The following is a 17,405-nucleotide window of genomic DNA, read 5'->3' as shown; positions in this document are numbered from 1 at the left end:
CTTCGCCTCACTTCTCTCTGCTTCCCCTGTCATCTTCCCTGTTCATCACAAGCTGTAATTTACATATCTTAATGACTCATTCGCACCAAGCGGCTCTGTTTGAGTGTTTTTATGTGGGCTTGTTTGTCTACTGGGTCTATTACCGTGCGGCAAAATGGGAATGCGTCTCATAAACTCCCCGGAGAGCAGCGTAAAAGTGTGACATGTTATGGTTAAGACCTCACCCCTTGTTTACAGAGGAGTCCCTTGTGGGTGGCTGACGCAAACCTCGGTGTCAGTGCAATTCCGTGTGTCTGCGCTATCAGCCCCTGATGCCTTGGTAAAAATAGGAACAACAAGGTAGCCCCTTCTTATGGCTTCTTAGCTTTACCTAACACAAGATGTCTGTTCCGGCTCCTTTTTCTAAATCCGAAGCCCCTCTGTTTACTTGTTGAGACAGTCTATTGCTTGTTTCTTCCCAGGGGGCATCCTGTCTGTTATTTTATGATTTCCTGATAACCTCCCATGGGTCTTCATGCAAGCTTATGGCTACCCGGCTGCCTACTGAATTTTACATCAGGGATTGAGAGGGAAGGATTATAAAAGGCAGTCATCTAGAGATAATGAAGAGAAGCAAAATGCCAATGCTCATTGCTCAGGGTGCTGTGGGAATTAAAGGGACATTATTGTAAGACGCGAGACGTGAGTTGCAGGAGTCAGAAATGGGATGAGAATACCCCTGGGTCCTGAAGGTCACACAAATAAACAAGTTATTTCGACGAAACCCATGCAACTTAAGGATGAAGATGCAAATGCAATCCCTAAGGACTATTCAACAGGGTATTCACACACACACAATATGAATATTGTATATGGAGTTTCCTTCTCAAAACCCTAAATGTATTAAAACCCTTACGGATAATCTCCATCAGAGTGGTCGAACACTAACGTAACAGGTGCTACAAGTCATTGCTTTGTTGTTGCTGTCATTTACCACAGCAGCCAGAACATTATGAGTGTGTAAAAAAATCTTGTAATTGAGAAATCAATACCTAATTTGCTACAGGCCCTGTGTTTAAGTCACTGTACGAGTGTGTATGAGCCATTTCTGAAGGGCGCGGCAGCCTCCAATCCCTCATTTGGACATAAAGGGACACATGAAAGGCAAAGACCCCAGCCTGTCCCCATTTAACTCTGCGGTCTATTATTACTGCTTGCGCCTAAATCCAGAGGGACCTGACATTTAACCAAAAAAAAATGAGATGACACTGTTTCTTCTTCGGTGACCTCTGAAAGGCCAGAAGCGGAGCGTGTTGTGATAGGCTAGGCTGGCATCTTACCTTCACCACAGTGACCATGCCATCGTTGGAGATGGGGTCAGTGCGGATGGTGAAGTGTCCCGATGGGTCTCCGCTGATGATCCTGTAGATGGCGTTCCAGTTAGGCGAGTGCGGTTGGTCGGCGTCTATGACCGTCAGATTGGCCACCACGACATCCACTCGGTTCTCTGGGACCTCACCAGAAAACTGCAGAAAGTGGAGTAAACTGTTACTATGTGATGCATTGCTTCAAAATATCTGTTATTTTTACTGTGCCTGCAGGCTCCTGTTCCGTATCTCTCCTTTCCATTTTTTTTTAGAGACAATCCTCTTTTCAGGTTTTGAGGTAATTTTAATGATCTCGCTTTTCGGGTAGTAAGCAAGCAGTAAACACAGTTGCACACTAGCAAGCACATGCACACAGGGGTGTTGTTCCAGTTTCAGTGTTCTGTGCGCTCCTAGTACCCATCCTTGATGTACCATAATATTTTATTCCTTTGAAAACCGGAGTGACAAAGGAAGCAAGAATGGATGAACGTAAAGGACCCAGCAGTGGGGAGCATTAAAACAGCTGTTTGAGGGTATATAAGTAGTTTTTAGTTGTCCCCATGCTGTACAAACACATGTGCTTTGTCCTGATAAGCCTGATGAGCAGTGAGACGCTGTCTGTCATATGCCTGTTATGGTGGGGATTGATCAAAGCTGTGAAGGCTCAGGGGATAAAACCCACAAAGACCGACAAACTATGGCAACCGCAACCCTGTAAAACACAAGTTGACCGCAGCTCCACCCACAGCAAACAACCCATCAACCCTTAACCAATCGCTTGAGGTCAGGGCATGTTGCCATGTCTTCACCTCATCTGGAGGCAACAGGCATGTCGCACCACGCAGTCACCGTGTCACCATGGGTAATAGGCGTGGAAGAACCACTGAGCCGCTTATGTGAGTGTAGGATATCAAAGAGCAAAGCCCCAGACCAAACACTCCAACGGACCATAATACCCTGTCTGGCAACCCTCGCATCACCCAGCAAACAGCCGACAGCAGCAGCCAGATTAGGGGGCTGCGTCAGGAGAGCTGTTCTGAGACTCAATGACATTCTTAAGACAACAGACAAGTCCGGGTGGTCCTGATGAACTGCCTGCATTGGATAACTAGGCAGGCTTTCGTATGTTAGTGTCAGAGCGAGTGTGTGTATGTGCTTCTGTGGTTTATTACTGCGGTTTACTGCAGGGACTCCCCAATGCCAATTTAATAAAATAAAACTTCAGAGATGGCCCTTGGGCTCCGAACGGCCCTTAAGCATCTTCTATCTCAGCACTCAGTAACGACTAAGGGCAAGTGTTAACCAGATCTGATGGACGGCACTGAAGGGTCCACCACAGTTTGGTTTATCAATACAGCAGTTTGACATTTCTTGTCTCATTATCTGTTTCCAGAGAGAGGGAGCAGTGTAAGTCTTGTTTCTCTTCACATACACAAGCTCGCATGGCACAGCTCGTTTTGAATTTCTGACACATGGAATTCTGCTGTAAATGAATCAGTTTGTTGTTTGTTGCAAAAAACTGAAGTTTTTACGAGGGTTTACAGGAAGTTTGAAAGATTGCTTGAGTAAGTAACTTCCAACCACTGAACCTTTGTCATCTGATTTTAGATTGCAGTTGTGTTCAGGAGTCACAAAGGGCTCTGATGTAGATACAATAGTATTAAGTGCTTAAGATTCCCAAAAGTAATCTAAGAATGCAGCTGATGTGGACATTTTTAAGGAGACAACAGCATTTCTATGCTAAGCAGTATTCAGGTTACTTTACCCTCTCAGCTATCCGCCATAATCATTCAACCTAACAAGTCATATGACTTTCATTTTTGAGAAAGCGATCCCTCCAAACCTAAGCTGAACCTCATTTACTGCTCTACTTTTACCCCCTTGAACCAAAAACATTAAAGATATGATCATAAAAACACTGGCACATCCTGCAAAATGATCCGCTCTTGCAAAAAAACCCAAAAAACTTCAGAGATACAGCCATGATTACATTCAAACAGGACATAACATAAACAACAGAATTTTTAAGGCATGTCGAGATCCAAAAGACTCCACGGCTACCAAATCTACTCAAGGCAATTTTAAATGTGTGTGAACTGCCGGTACACTAAAAACATAAAATCTTTTAACCACCCCATCAGTGGAAGGACCACTGACGTTAAGGGCCGTATCACTTGCAAAACAAAAAATTCGGCCTGTTTGCTAAAATGCCCATGCGACAAAATGTTTATAGTTGAAACATCTCGCGCCCTAAAAGAAGGAATCTCTGAACACAGAAGTGCCATCGAGAGAAACCATCTATCCAGTCCTGCTGTGAGACGCTTAAACAAGGAAAACAACACCACATCCCTTCTTTATTTTTTATCGGCACAGAAACTATTAAGCCAACGGTAATGGTAATGTCAACTTTAAGAAAAAAAGAGAGAAGCGTTTTAGATTTTCTCTTTTGAAAGCTTATGTCCAGGGGGTATGAATGACTTTTCTATTAATGAGTTTTTATAATTCTTTTACTAGGTGGTTTTATAGTGTTTTTTATAGTGTTTGTTTTTATCTATGTATTCTTCACACATTCTATGTCTTTTTATACAATTTTTATTTACTTGATTTATTACAACTCTTTTTTATCTTGTACATGCCCCGTGTATACTTTTCTGTAGTGCGTTTATATATCTAATCTTTACCGTTCACCTCTACTGGGCATTCCTCTCTTTTAGCTGTCTGGCCCAGTTACAGGCCAGGAATCACATGTTAATATAGTCAGGTGTTCCATGGCTTGTTTATATGTATGTGGTGGGGCGTGATTGGTGTCACGTGACCAAGCCCACTTTGTAGTCCTATTGGTTTATTTTTATATGTGCATGTACACAATTGGTTGTTTCCATTCAAAATGACACTTTTTTTTTTTTTTTTTTTTTTTTTTACTTCATTTAAAAAAAATGCCCTTTGCAGTGTGTTTCTCGATGACCATGAGCCGAAACACGTCCGTCTAATAAAGTTGTTCCATTTACTACAAAAGCTGCTCGAGTCTTGACCTTTCTACAACAAAGCAATATTTGACAGTTTCTGGGTTTATTGTCAATGTTGGATTGAACAGATCTTGGGTTTGTTCTCATTCTTTCTATTATGTGAAAGCTGCTTTGGCTCCTATGAGTTCTTGCAGTTTTCTTCCTGCAGCCGGTGACTCAGCACTGAATCGCATGAGTCTTGGACTTTCTCTGATCAGGCAGGTTTTTCGCCCCTCTGTGATACCGTGTCTAGTCCCTAACCGCTGGACCTAAAGGGGGGGAGGGGGAAGCTGTTTGATTGTGATTGGCACAGAGTGCAGTTGGCTTTCTCACGACACTTGACAAAACACCTCTTGCCAACACCCTCACCCTTCTGTCACTATTTTGGCAGTGGGAAAAGACTAAAGGAGGAGAGCGGAGAGAGAGAAGTGAAGTGACAAGGAAGTTCATCATGTGAACTTTGTGAGGGCAGTAAAGGAAGGAGGCCCAGGAAGCAGTGCAGTGAGATTCCCTGACTGCATAATTGTAGGTCTGTATACATAACTACAAAATTACCCCATACCATATGATATACAGTCTTTGCTGCAGTAGTCTATGCATACACAAACAAAAGAGATGAATAACTCTTCTCATTTTATCTCATCTATCTGCATTACAGACATAATGCATGCATGTGCACAGCCCTGAAGAAGCACCCTGAGCCTTCACATTTGTACACATACACCACCCTTAGCCGCCTTGAAAAATAGGCCAGCCTCTGATAGGCGTGATGAAATATTAATCATCAACATTAAAGACAAATTCCCCGAACTTTATATTTCTGGGACACATTGAAAGATCTATGGGGTTTATTGCAAACACTAAATATTTGCATAATGGCCTGCATTCTCAACAAAATGACTTTTATGTTACCCCCCCTCTCTAAAATGGATGATTTATGAGGGGAGTGGGTAAAAGTGCTCTGCTCATCGTGGCTCCAAAACGTCCACTAAGGTTTATCATCAATATCCATGATAGTATTAACTTCCTCCCGTGACGCTGATGGAAATGCACTTAAACACAGTGGAATACAGTTAGAGAATATCAATCTGTTATTGCCCGCTATCATCAATACAGCGGCATCAGCGGAGAATCTCAATGTAGGGAGGGGGTGTCGAGCCGGGAAAGGCCTCTGATTTACAATGGGGCATGTCTGCGCTTCATCACTGCCGCTGTGGAAAATAGCTCCCGTGACTAAATAATCCTTCATTCTTTCCTCCCTGCTCATCATTCTCTCATCACTTTTTCTTCTTTCCATTTTTCGTCTTACACGGTGGTCCACTCATCACCTCCTCTTCTCTCTTTGTTCTCTTCCTGCTCACCATCTCCTTTCTCCGGGTTGTTTTTCTTCCTCTGTACATTCCCTGCTGTGTGCGATGTGGCAGCTCTCTGATGAGGTCTATGTCTGACACATGCTTAGCGCCGATGCTAACTCATCATCAGACGGGTCTAAATCATCCCCAGAGCAAATGCTAATGCTAACTCCTCTGCTGCCATCTCAAAGAGCCGCATAGTGCACCCTACGCTATTCCTGCAGTTGCAGAGCGAGGCATCTTATCAACCAAACAGTCCCATGCCCATCACTTCTTATATCCTATTATCCCAATAGAACACTGTACTCTCAGAAAGCAGACTTATATCTGGTTCCTAGACAAACTAGAACGGGAGAGAGAGCCTTCAGCTAACAGGCTTCTTTCCTGTGAAATCAGCTTTCAATTTGAGTTCTGGAGGCAGACACTCTGTCTACTTTTAAGATTTCTCTTTTTGATAACGCTTATAATACAGGGCAGGTTCGGATGACCCTGAACCCTCCCCTAGTGATGAAGTTGTAAGCCTCTGGGAGGCTTCCTATGATGCACCGAGCACCTCTCCTCTGCTCTCATCTCTTTTACTTTCCATTCATTTATACGCCATCATGACATGCCGTTAAATTTGTGTCTTCTCTATCCTGAAACGTTTTGCATGTATCTCCGGCTCATGTTTCTTATCTGTGGTTACTGGTCCCAGCAAACCTGCTCAGTGTGTTGTTTGTTATTACCCAATGCTCATCTTTTCTCCCTCTACTCTCCTCAAGCAGATGGCTACCCATCCTGTGTTTGGTTCTGTCTGAGGTTTCCTCCTGTTAAAAGGGAGTTTTACTTCCCCATTGTCGCCAAATACTTGCTCTGGGGCAATTTTTTAGCTTTGTCAATATAATATTGTACAGTCTTGAACTTACTACGTAAAGTAGCCTGAGATGACTTACGTTTTACAACTTACATAAATAAAACTGAATTGAACTGAACGCACATCTCCTGAAATACACCTGAAGCCGCATCGGAAACCTAGGCAATTTTTCATCATCATAGCACCGGTGTTGCCGGCAAACTGACAATCTTTACTTCTCCAAACAAATGCCACATCAAATAAAATATAGTTTCAATCATGCAAACAGTAAACATTTTTTTTTCTCCTGCTCTCCAGCTACGATGAGAAACACTGCTGCCAGCTCAGCTGTTCCACCCAGACATCAGAACATTCTGCAGCACTGAAAGGAATACTCAGCGTAGGACAGAGTCAAAAGAGAAATCTCTCGCCTCACTAATTCCTTTAGCGATGATGTTGCTGAATTGCACCGGCAGTGACAGTATAACACACTGCGTACAGCGCATTGGACTTTTAATTTTTACCTCACTCAATAATAACCTGTAATGTAATCACCGTTCTAAATATCACTGTTATGACAAGAATCATTAACCATTTGGTGTCTCTAGCTTTCTTGCTAATAAAAATTCAATGATATGGATTAGTTATTTCTTATGTGTGTGTATGTGTGTGTGTGTTTGTGCCCGTTTGTGTGTGCACCTCTTTCTCCAGCGTTCTAATTATTTCCAAACTCCACTCAGTGCCCAACCCACCTCCTTCTCTGAATTGTTACCCTTTCTCCCCACTCTGTTATTTGCGGTGACTCACAGTTCTGGAGGTCAGCATGGGAGGGTTGTCATTGATGTCCGTGACAGTGATGATGGCGGTGGCTGTGTTAGAGAGGCCAAAGTTCAGATTGCCCTCCATGTCCGTGGCCTGCACGATGATGGTATACTGGGACACTTTCTGTAAAAGACAGTAACCGGAAAAAAAACAAAACAAAACAAAAAAAAGTGCACTGTTATTCATCTGCAGGAGCATTTTTTTATTTATTTATTTTTGTACTTCTCTTTCTACAGCAGCCGCCACAGACTGTGACTCACAGAGGGAGGGGAAAAAAAGCTGACCCCGTGCTCTGTTCTCTAGTCGTCGTCGATGGTCTTATTTGAAACACAGAATCACAGAATGAAGCCTTTCATCTGACTGAGTTGAAACCTCCTCAGTGGAATGTATCCACTGTGAAGCCTCCTCGTGGGTACACTATGTCATCAAAGGCGTCGCTTATTCTGGCGCGACTGATGGACAGATGAGAAGACAGCGATCCGGCTGACAGAGATTAATAGAATATCTATGGTGCAATAATACGAGGAAGTGATGAATGCCGTTTCATATTGTGAGTGTCACTTCACTGAAAGCTGAAATATTGTCCTCTTATTTGTATTTTCGTACTCAGGGGCATTTGTCTTCTGCTAGCCGTGCAGCTCCCATCCCACCCCTTTTTTCCCTCCTTCTCTTCAGGGCTCCCTCCGTCTCCTCTTCTTTCCCAGGGTGCGGTTAATGGGCTGCAGGAAGGATGGAGCCCGGGAGCTGACTGTCTGGATAATGTGTCTCGTCAATGAGATTCCCAATTACATTCCCAGTGTCTCTCTCACCTGCTAATTACCGAGTAAATATCCCAATTAGGCCAGGACGCCACATCAGGAGGATTAGACAGCTCCTCTCAGTTCCTCTCATCTTGATGCTAGATGAGATGCTGAACTCCAACCTTGTACGCACACTCTCATTAACACCCATACATACACACGAGCATCCACGCACACACGAGAACACACACACACACACACACTCCTCCATATCTTGTGCTTGCCTGACTGTCCCATCAGCCTGTGTTCAGCGTGTACACAACACTCTCACTAATTAGACAAGGGAGTAATTATGTAGAGCTCCTCTGAACCTCTCAGCACTGCAACAACACCGCAGCATACCCAGTTTCCTCTGGAGAACCGAGGTCTGTTACTGTCAACAAGCTCTTAAACGTCCACTGCATACCAGTGGAAATCTTTAGAAGAGAATCAGTGTGGGGGTTCACAAAGGGGAGGAAGAACGACATTTCAAAAGTAAAGAACTGAGGAGAGGATAAGAGACAGCAGGGGATGAAACCTAGGCGCAAGGGAGGGGAAACTCCAAAAATAGATTATGTTGCATATTTTTCGAGCATTTCTGTAGCACCTACATTTCCCCAATGCAAGAAGGGAAGGGAGGCACAGAAACTTTCGAAGTTTCAAAGGGCCAAAGTGCTGACTAAAAGTGGACCAAGGAAGCACTGCAGTATGCTGTGTAGCATCTTCCTATGAAGTTTATGTGCAGTAGAGAAGCTCCCTTTTTTCCCCCCACAAGGTTTGAGGCATCTTATCGGCTGTCTAGGAATAATGTTGCAGAAAAGCACAAGTGTGCAACAGAAACTGTGTGCACATATGAATAAAATAGCAGTGTGGATATATGGTTACAGAGCACATCATGTAGAGAAATAGATGCACGTGCTTAGGTCTACAGAGTTCACATTTAACTCCAAGATGAATTTAATATAGAGGAAAATAGACTGTATCGTATCGTACCGTATCGTGTCGTACCATATCGTATCGTATCGTATCGTACCGTATCCTATCTTTATCGTATTATTTGAGTTCTTTAAGCGGTTAAGGTTAAAGGTTAAGGTTAGACACAGCTGTGATGATTAAAGAGTCAAGAGGTTAGAGAAGCAGGGTACCATTCATTGACCCAATTCCCAGTGTCCCAAGGCTGAATTTACACCTGGTGTTAACATGTGTTATGCAGTTATATGCTGTCTAGATAATGACCACTGACTCTACACAAAGACAGGCCAACCCACCTAGATGTCACCCACATGTGAGTGCAGCTAATGCAGCCATACGATAGCAACTAGCAACCTAGGCATCCACCTGTCACTCAAAGCGGCCACACCATTACTTATGTATAACTTTAAGCCCCGATTTTTATGTATAATTTCACTGCCTGTACAATTGTCATGAATGTGGAAAGTAGGAATACAGACCAAAACAGTTTGGTGCCAGGCTTTTCTGCTTTAAAGTTGGGCATTTTAACATGGAGGTCTATGGGGATTGAATGGCTTTTGGAGCCAGCCTCAAGTGGCCACCCGTTAGAAGAAGTGCCATTTTAGGCACTGCCACCTTGGCTTTATTTTTCCAGGTTTTAGACCTGGCATCAAAAAACTGCATCTTTATTTGATCCGTTTTTTTTTTTTTTGTTTGGTGACTGGATCTCAGCTGGGCCTGGATTTCTTGACAAACACAGCAACTCCCAGGTCAATTGAAGTGATGCCGCTCTATAGGTTCAACCTGTTCTTCTGCTCATGTAATATTCTGTAGCTTTGAGCAAAGCTTACTGGATAGCAGGAGGAGGAGAAGTTACGTACATGAGATTTCGTCTTTATAGGTCAATGCTTTGACCAATCTATGAAAACTATATTTGAATCTGGCTGTTGTCTGATTGCAATCTGAGTCCGGATAGGAACTGCTGTAGAAGAGAACATAGTGCTGGGCGGTATACCGGTTCATACCGAATACCGGTGTTTTTTTTTTTAATGATATGAATTTTTCATATACCCCAATACCGGTGAGTAGCGCACAAAACGTTGGGAACGCAGAGCGGCGGAACGTCGCGCCGCCGGACATTGTTTGAGAGGGGGCTGTTTTGCAGTTACACCAAACAAGCAGCATATGAGAGCACAGCCTGTGTCGAGAGGTGAACAAAATGGATCAACACGGTTCTGAAACTGAAGTTACAGAACGAGTACCGTATTTTCCGGACTATAAGCCGCACCCGACTATAAACCGCTGGTGTTTTAATTACCGTAAGGGTTTCTTCTACCACGGAGGGGATTGTCGGGACAGAAATGACTGTTTGGAAACGCAAAGCGTCCTATTTATTTACATTTGAGAAACACAATAAGTCTTTCAATCAATCGATCGATCAAACTTTCACATCTTTGACATTACAAACAGCATTCGTGCAGTGCACAAATAATACAACGGTGCGCTCTTAGCGCACTTCCTGCAGTCATAGTACCGTAGTAGTGCAGTATAACAAAAAACAAAGCTTACAACGCTTGACGAGGCAATAACGTTAAATGGCTAAATTTAATTTGTTTGTAAAAGTGCTTGCCTGTAACACGGCAGCAAAAGTGCAGTAACCCGGCTGCTCAACTAAATAACCAGCATCTTTTTCTAAAACAGCCAACACAGCAGTAAAGGTGCAGTAACACGTCCGTTTACTGTATCAAAATAACCAGCCTACTATACCAGAAAAGTCAGTTCTTAATCCTCGTGTCATCGTCTATGACATGATAGTGCGCCCCTGGTGACCGTTAGCTGTAAAAATCCATCCGCCGTTGTATAAGCCGCAGGGTCCAAAGCAAGTGACAAAAGTAGCGGCTTATAGTCCGGAAATTACGGTAAATGAAACAGAAGAACTTGTACCGAAAAGAGGAGCCGTGTCTGTTGTTTGGAAGTTCTTCGGCTTTAAAAAAATCTGACGTAGGTCAAAAAACAATATTCTGCAAACGTTGTCGGGCTAAAGTTGTAGCCGCAGGCGGCAACACGAGCGATTTACTTCACCACCTCAGCCGCAAGCATGTCCTGGAATATCAGGAATGTACGAAACTACGACCTGCGTCATCCACGTCTGCAGGTAAAGGTAGCACTGCAGTCATGCAACAGTCAACAGTCATGCATTTTGATTCCTTCACTTCATTAATACTAGTGTGGACATTAATGTTTTTCTATAATATTCACTCCTCATGACAGTAAAATATGTCATTCCAAGCCAATTTACTGCAGTAATTATTCTCTAAATTATTAGAAAATAAGGTTAACACCCAGTCGTGCTTGAAAAAAAAAATACCGTCAAATACCGTGAAACCGATATAATTTTGAAAAATACCGTGATATAAATTTTTGGTCATACCGCCTAGCACTAAGAGAACACTTGATGCCAGTGATAACCTTGACAAACACATGTAATAAATAAGTCATGGCAAAGGGGAATAATTTGAGTCCTTTGAAGTACGAACATGCTGTGTGCGTTTAGGGGTGGCAGGAGTTTAATCCCATATTTTGGGGTGACTGCCTGGATTAGCGGTGTACAGATAAAACAGAGTTAAAATAAGCAGTAGAGGTTCAGCTGAGACATTTTTAGTCCATGTTCCCAGCATACCCCTCTCTCCCTCTGGCACTCGTGTCTGATCCTGCTTCTCCGTCTCCATCAGCCTATCTTCACTGCCAAACACACACACTTACTTCCTCCCTCCTCATTGTAATACCCCATCTATCCAGATCTGTTTTTGTTCTATTGCTCCCTTTAGTTTCCTTTTTTTTCCCCCTCCACTGCCCGTGTTTTATCGAGTGTAGATGTGATTATATGGGCTTTTGTGTTTGTCTGACAGGTGTCAAGGGCATTCTATCTCAGATATTTCCACTCTATCTTTACCACACAAACACTTGCACGCACATATACACAGACGCACACACACACACCCACACACAAAGTGAGAAGCCCACTGCAGCGTGATGTGTTGTTAATAGGTCTGTCACCGGTGACAGTTTGGGAGGATGATCTGTCTCTGAGATTTCTTTGCAGAGTTGTCACTGGCACATCCATGTCGCAAGAATAAACACATTTGGATCTTGTCACAACTTTTAAAGCTCCATAAACAAGGTGACCGCAGACAATTTACTGTAAAAAAAAAAAATGCTGCTGTGTGTGTATGTGTGAGAGAGAGATGAAAAATGACTACAGAACATTTGAAAGTCACATCACAGTGTCATCAGAGTAAACAATGCGGTGCTCGGTATAAAAAGGCAAATTTTAAAGCCAGCTATAGTTCATTCAGGCAGCGTGCACACTATGCAGCTGATTTAACCATTTGATCGGCCAAACTAGACATCATTTAAAGGCTTTTGGTAAATGCCTCGGGACAGAGAAGACCGACCTCTCGATCGAGACCCGGTGCCACCGTCACAATATCCCCAGTCTCGCTGTTGATGGTGAACATGTTGGGGATTGGGCTGTGCGGCGTCTGCGACAGGATCCGATAGCGCACCATTCCATTAGCCGTGGTGTTGTCGTCTGCATCGAACGCTGAGACATGCATCACATATGTTCCTGAAGAAAAGTGAAAGATTTATGTCCACAGGGAGCCAAGCACAAACTAGTCGTCTGCAATTACAATTAAAGGTGATAAAACACACTTAGAGATTTCGATGTACCTTATAGCGGCTATTGTTAGCTTCTGTTAGCTATTATGGGAAGCTTTTGTGTAACCAATACTGATATATCATTTTGCTAGTTATGTTTACATTTCAAAGCTTCATTCACACATAAGAAAACAAGCAAGGTCTCTTGGAAGTAAATGCTTACTGTGGCCACAGGGGTCGCTGTTCATCAGAAATCACATAATCTTTAACTTTTATCTACAATGTATTACCTAAAAATAAACTACTTAGTCCCAGATATTTATTAAGGTGCATTTAAATGTGGCTAAAATAACAACAGATGTTCAACAGCAGTTTGATAACCCCTGTTTGTAACACTAGTTTATTGATATTTACAGATTTGTGTGATTAGAAATGACACCTTTTTCCAAAAACGTGCAAAAATAAGTCTTTACAGCTACATAAGTCACATCGTGTTCAACATTTACAGGCTACATTCAAAAATGTTCTAATAAGCACAAGTAAGTGCACGCATAAACTGTGCAGACAGACACCGTTCTGCTGCAGAGACTAGGCCACTATCCTTCCATGAATGCACCACTTGTTTGCTTCCCTGCCTCCACACACACACATAACTCTGTGGGATCTCTGCCTGTCACCCAATCTCTCCATCTCTTTCTGCCACTTGTTCTCCCGCTCCCGTAGCCGGTTCTAATTGCCAGAGATAGTGATATCATGCCAGTGACAGCCCCTGTCCGAGGATAATTGTAACCGCAGCTCCCATTTCAAACTTCATTACGTTTCAAAGCAACATTTGTCAATGACTCGGCCAGAGGGAGCACTCTAAAGGCCTCTCAGTGAGACGAGAGAAGGGGGAAAAAAAAAAGCTGTTAAGAACAGAGGGAGGAGGAGGAGAAGAGAGAAACAGACGACAGGCTCTGTATTTGGTGTGGTTCCAAGTGCAGTGACTATCACTCCTCCGCCCATCACTTCCTTGCTAGAGATGGAGGGATAGAGCGAAGGAGATGAAGAATCGCAGTGTGTCACACATCGCTGGGGTAATTTCATTAAGCTGCACTCTTAGGGGGTTTAATGTGGACCCTTTGTACAGGCGTCCTAAGCTCTGCCTGACAGGATTAGGTCCCCATAATGACTCTTTAATTTGCAAACTAATTCAAGTCTGTAATTGGCCTTCCATTGAAGCCATTGGAGCCCTAAATTCTAAAACGGCCTTTTTTTTTATGATTATTGTTCAGCTGAATGTCATGCATGGCATAGAGGCTTTGCGTGCTGTGTGGGGCAAGACTGAGGGAGAGGGCGTGGCAAAAGTAAAGAGAGAAAAAAACAAGAAAAAGAAAGCAAGGAAGAAATAAAGACAAAAAGAGAGCAAAAATTTAAAAAAAGCGACGGAAATGAGCACCCGGGCACCGCTTGTGATCACCTCTGGTGCAATAAACTCTGGCTCATCAGGTCCACACTCACACCAGCTTGCACACAGAGAGCTCATCTCTGGGATTCTTCCGCTGTGAGGTTAGACATAAAATGACCCAGTGGTGCTACAGCGTGGTACATTTAATCCTCAATCTCCTCTCCAGCCCAAGCACCCTCTTTGGTTTATGACCACTGCTGCACCAGGGTAAATGAAAAGCCACTGTAGGAGACAGATTCTCCTTCTGTCTGCTAAATCAAGGGAAATGGAAAATTCTCCGCTGTATCAAAGATTCACTGGTGTAGTCATACTTTTAACGACACCAATCTCTCCCGATATACTCGCCGGTCTTCTTCTGTCCACCAATCTCTAAAAATGTCACCCTACCACAAATTCTCCTCGAATCTTTTTTAACCAGTATGTCCCTCTTGTAATTGCCCCTGTTTCACACTGTTGCTCTGTCCATCTATCCACACATCCAAGCCTCATTACCTGGTTTGGAGCCTTCATCCACAGAGCCATTGTAGACCTGGTTTTTGAACTCGGGCCTGTTGTCATTCATGTCGATGACGAAGATGTAAAGGTCGATGGGATTCTCAACCTGGTTCCCATTCATGTCCACTGCATGGGCTCTCAGCTGGGAGACACAGAAACAGAGGAAATGAGTTCACATTATAAACTCGTCAGGTCTATTATGGGAGCAGAAACGAATGAATTGATAAATAATTTAACACGGGTCGTTGCCGGGCGCTGGTAGGGGCTTCATGGAACAAATTATTGAGGTAAACATTTGGTTTTCAACATTTATCCATCTGCATCAAGGTTGTCATTCTGCTGGGGATGGATGATTCATGCTCCGTCATATTCCAAATCCCCATTGTCTTTGCTCCACCATGTTTACAATTTCAGATTTATTTACTTACTAAAATCCCTCACCACACATTGACTGCCTGGCTATCAAAATCCAGATCACAGAAAATAGAAGCTGATGAAAATGTTGACACAATAAATTGACTCGTTTTCCATTATTACAGCGAGCTCTGTAAGAGATGCTTTTAGCCTGAAGTCAGAATATATACAGGTGCCATAAACCTCCAACTAGAAACTCAACAGAAAAAAACAACTTGTACCTGGTCTGCATTATTTGGATAAAATAAATACATATCAATCCGGGTTCGAATCCATGGGCCAACTGGGCCTTTCTGTGTGGAGTTTGCATGTTCTCCCTGTGTCTGCGTGGGTTCTCTCCGGGTACTCCGGCTTCCTCCCACCGTCCAAAGACTTGCTCATTACGTTAATTGGTGATTCTAAATTGGCCGTAGGTGTGCATGTGAGTGTGAATGGTTGTCTGTTTCTCTGTGTTAGCCCTGCGATAGACTGGCGACCTGTCCAGGGTGTGCCCCGCCTCTCGCCCGATGACAGCTGGGATAGGCTCCAGCCCCCCTGCGACCCTTCACAGGACAAGATGAATGAATGAATGAACATATCAAGATATGAAGGGTAAATGATACAGTGTTTCCCTGGCGGGCCGCCATAGTTTTAACATTGTATGGGAGACCCTGTGAATTCCCTGCAGCTGGATTTCGATGGTCAGGTTAACACGTGGCCTCTAGCTTTCCCCAAATTCTACCGTTTCTTCTCAGCCAGGGCCAAAAGCCTGCTTCTTCTGAGAGGTCCTTTATGACCCTCTTAACCTTTGCTGACGTGAGTCTCTCAGGAAGCGGTTGGTTGAGAGGCTCACAAAGCAACCGGCTTCAGTTCTGTACATTGTAGCCCTCCAGCCTTTCTCTGGGCATTCTGTCATTAGGTCAGCATACCATGACTTCTTCCTCTCATATGCCTCCTGAATGCCCGGCTCAGGACACACTTCTCCATTGGTGATGTTGGGTCTCAGTGTGGTGATGGTGATGTCAGTAGGGAAGCATAGCTGCTTATTGATGTCTGCTGACACTGACCAGTCTTCGCCTGGGGTCAGGGCCAACGTTCTGTCCTGTTGCGGGCAGCTTTGGGAGGCATAACCCGCTGGTATAACACCTCTGCTGGGATGCTGGCTTTCCCGTTTGCCAGGAGCCTCATGGACTCTGTATGTTCTGCCAACTTCTTAAGCACCTGGTTGTGTATAGTGACCCTGTGTCCAGGCCATCTGGCAGCCACACAGGATATGATGGAGTTTTCTCGGGGCTGTGCTGCACAGACTGCAACTCTCCTCTGTGCCGTACCACTGTGCCATGTTTGATGGACTAGTTATGGTGTCATAAGTGGCTCGGACAAGGAAACTTGCCTGAGTATTGCCTGAGGCATCTTCCACAGGTCGCTCTATCCTACTGACCTTGATAGAATGCCCTCCCACTTTGTCCATTGGCCTTGCTGGCATTGGCCGATAGACTTGACAAAGAGCTTGTCTTCTTCCATCCTTGCCACCTCTGTGACCACCAGGTTCTTCCTTTCCTTCAGGGATGCATTGGACCACAGCCTCAGTGGCTCTCCCCAGCCCAGGCCACATCTTCCTTGCTGCATTCTTCCCACAAGCTCTTGGTGCCGCAGTTTTGAGATGGCATCGTCCACGCAGTCTTCTACTTGTCTGGATCTTGGCACCAGTGTTCCTGACCAAGTGGTCACTCGACTATCTGATTTCCAGGACTAGCCCGGACATCTTCAATGGCCACATCACACGATGGTACACTGTAGACTGACAGCGCTAGACTTTGAATTTGCCAGGAAGGTACCTCCTTCAGTTGGTCTGTGACTGAAGCTGCCATGTGTCTGTACGCCACAAAGATTTTAGGCATTAAACATAGATGGTGGTTGGAGCTTTCATACAAATGCAACATAACAAGCCCATATCAAATCAACATTTGTTGGGATCACCCTTTCTGTACCTGTCCACAGCTCTTCACTGCATTTGGCAAGCAGGTTGTTCCAGTATATCTTGGAGAACCTGCCACAGTTCTTCTGTGGATTCAAGCTGTTAGTCTGGATTACTTCCGTCCTGCCCTTCTTTAATCCTAGTCTGACTCATTGAAGTTGAGGTCTGGGCCCTTTTCTTGTTTTTGAAGACAGATCTTTATAATGTTTGTTGTTGTTTTGCCATAGAATGAAGTTAGGGTCATCCCCTCATGGAATTGTGTGATGCATAACAATCTGTACATTTGAAGTACAGATTTTGTTGAAGAACCCCCAAATCCAAACTGGGTAAAACTAAGGGAGAACA

General features: G+C 43.9%; 1 protein-coding gene across 1 annotated transcript in view; it reads right to left on the bottom strand.

Moving 5' to 3' along the window:
- Positions 1–17,405, bottom strand: part of LOC311494490 (cadherin-4-like) — a 247,918-nt gene that overhangs the window by 21,490 nt on the left and 209,023 nt on the right. The window contains exons 6-9 of the mRNA XM_084553559.1: positions 14,687–14,831; positions 12,543–12,715; positions 7,343–7,480; positions 1,320–1,505 (exon numbers count right to left, since the gene is read on the bottom strand). Coding sequence (XP_084409685.1) covers positions 1,320–1,505; positions 7,343–7,480; positions 12,543–12,715; positions 14,687–14,831 — 642 coding nt within the window. The remainder of the gene's footprint in view (positions 1–1,319; positions 1,506–7,342; positions 7,481–12,542; positions 12,716–14,686; positions 14,832–17,405) is intronic.

The sequence above is a fragment of the Chelon labrosus genome (assembly GCF_963514085.1).
Source record: "Chelon labrosus genome assembly, chromosome: 10".
In the NCBI taxonomy this organism is placed as follows: domain Eukaryota; kingdom Metazoa; phylum Chordata; class Actinopteri; order Mugiliformes; family Mugilidae; genus Chelon; species Chelon labrosus.
The sequence above is the reverse complement of the archived record's forward strand: the minus strand, read 5'-3'. Positions and strand labels throughout refer to the sequence as shown.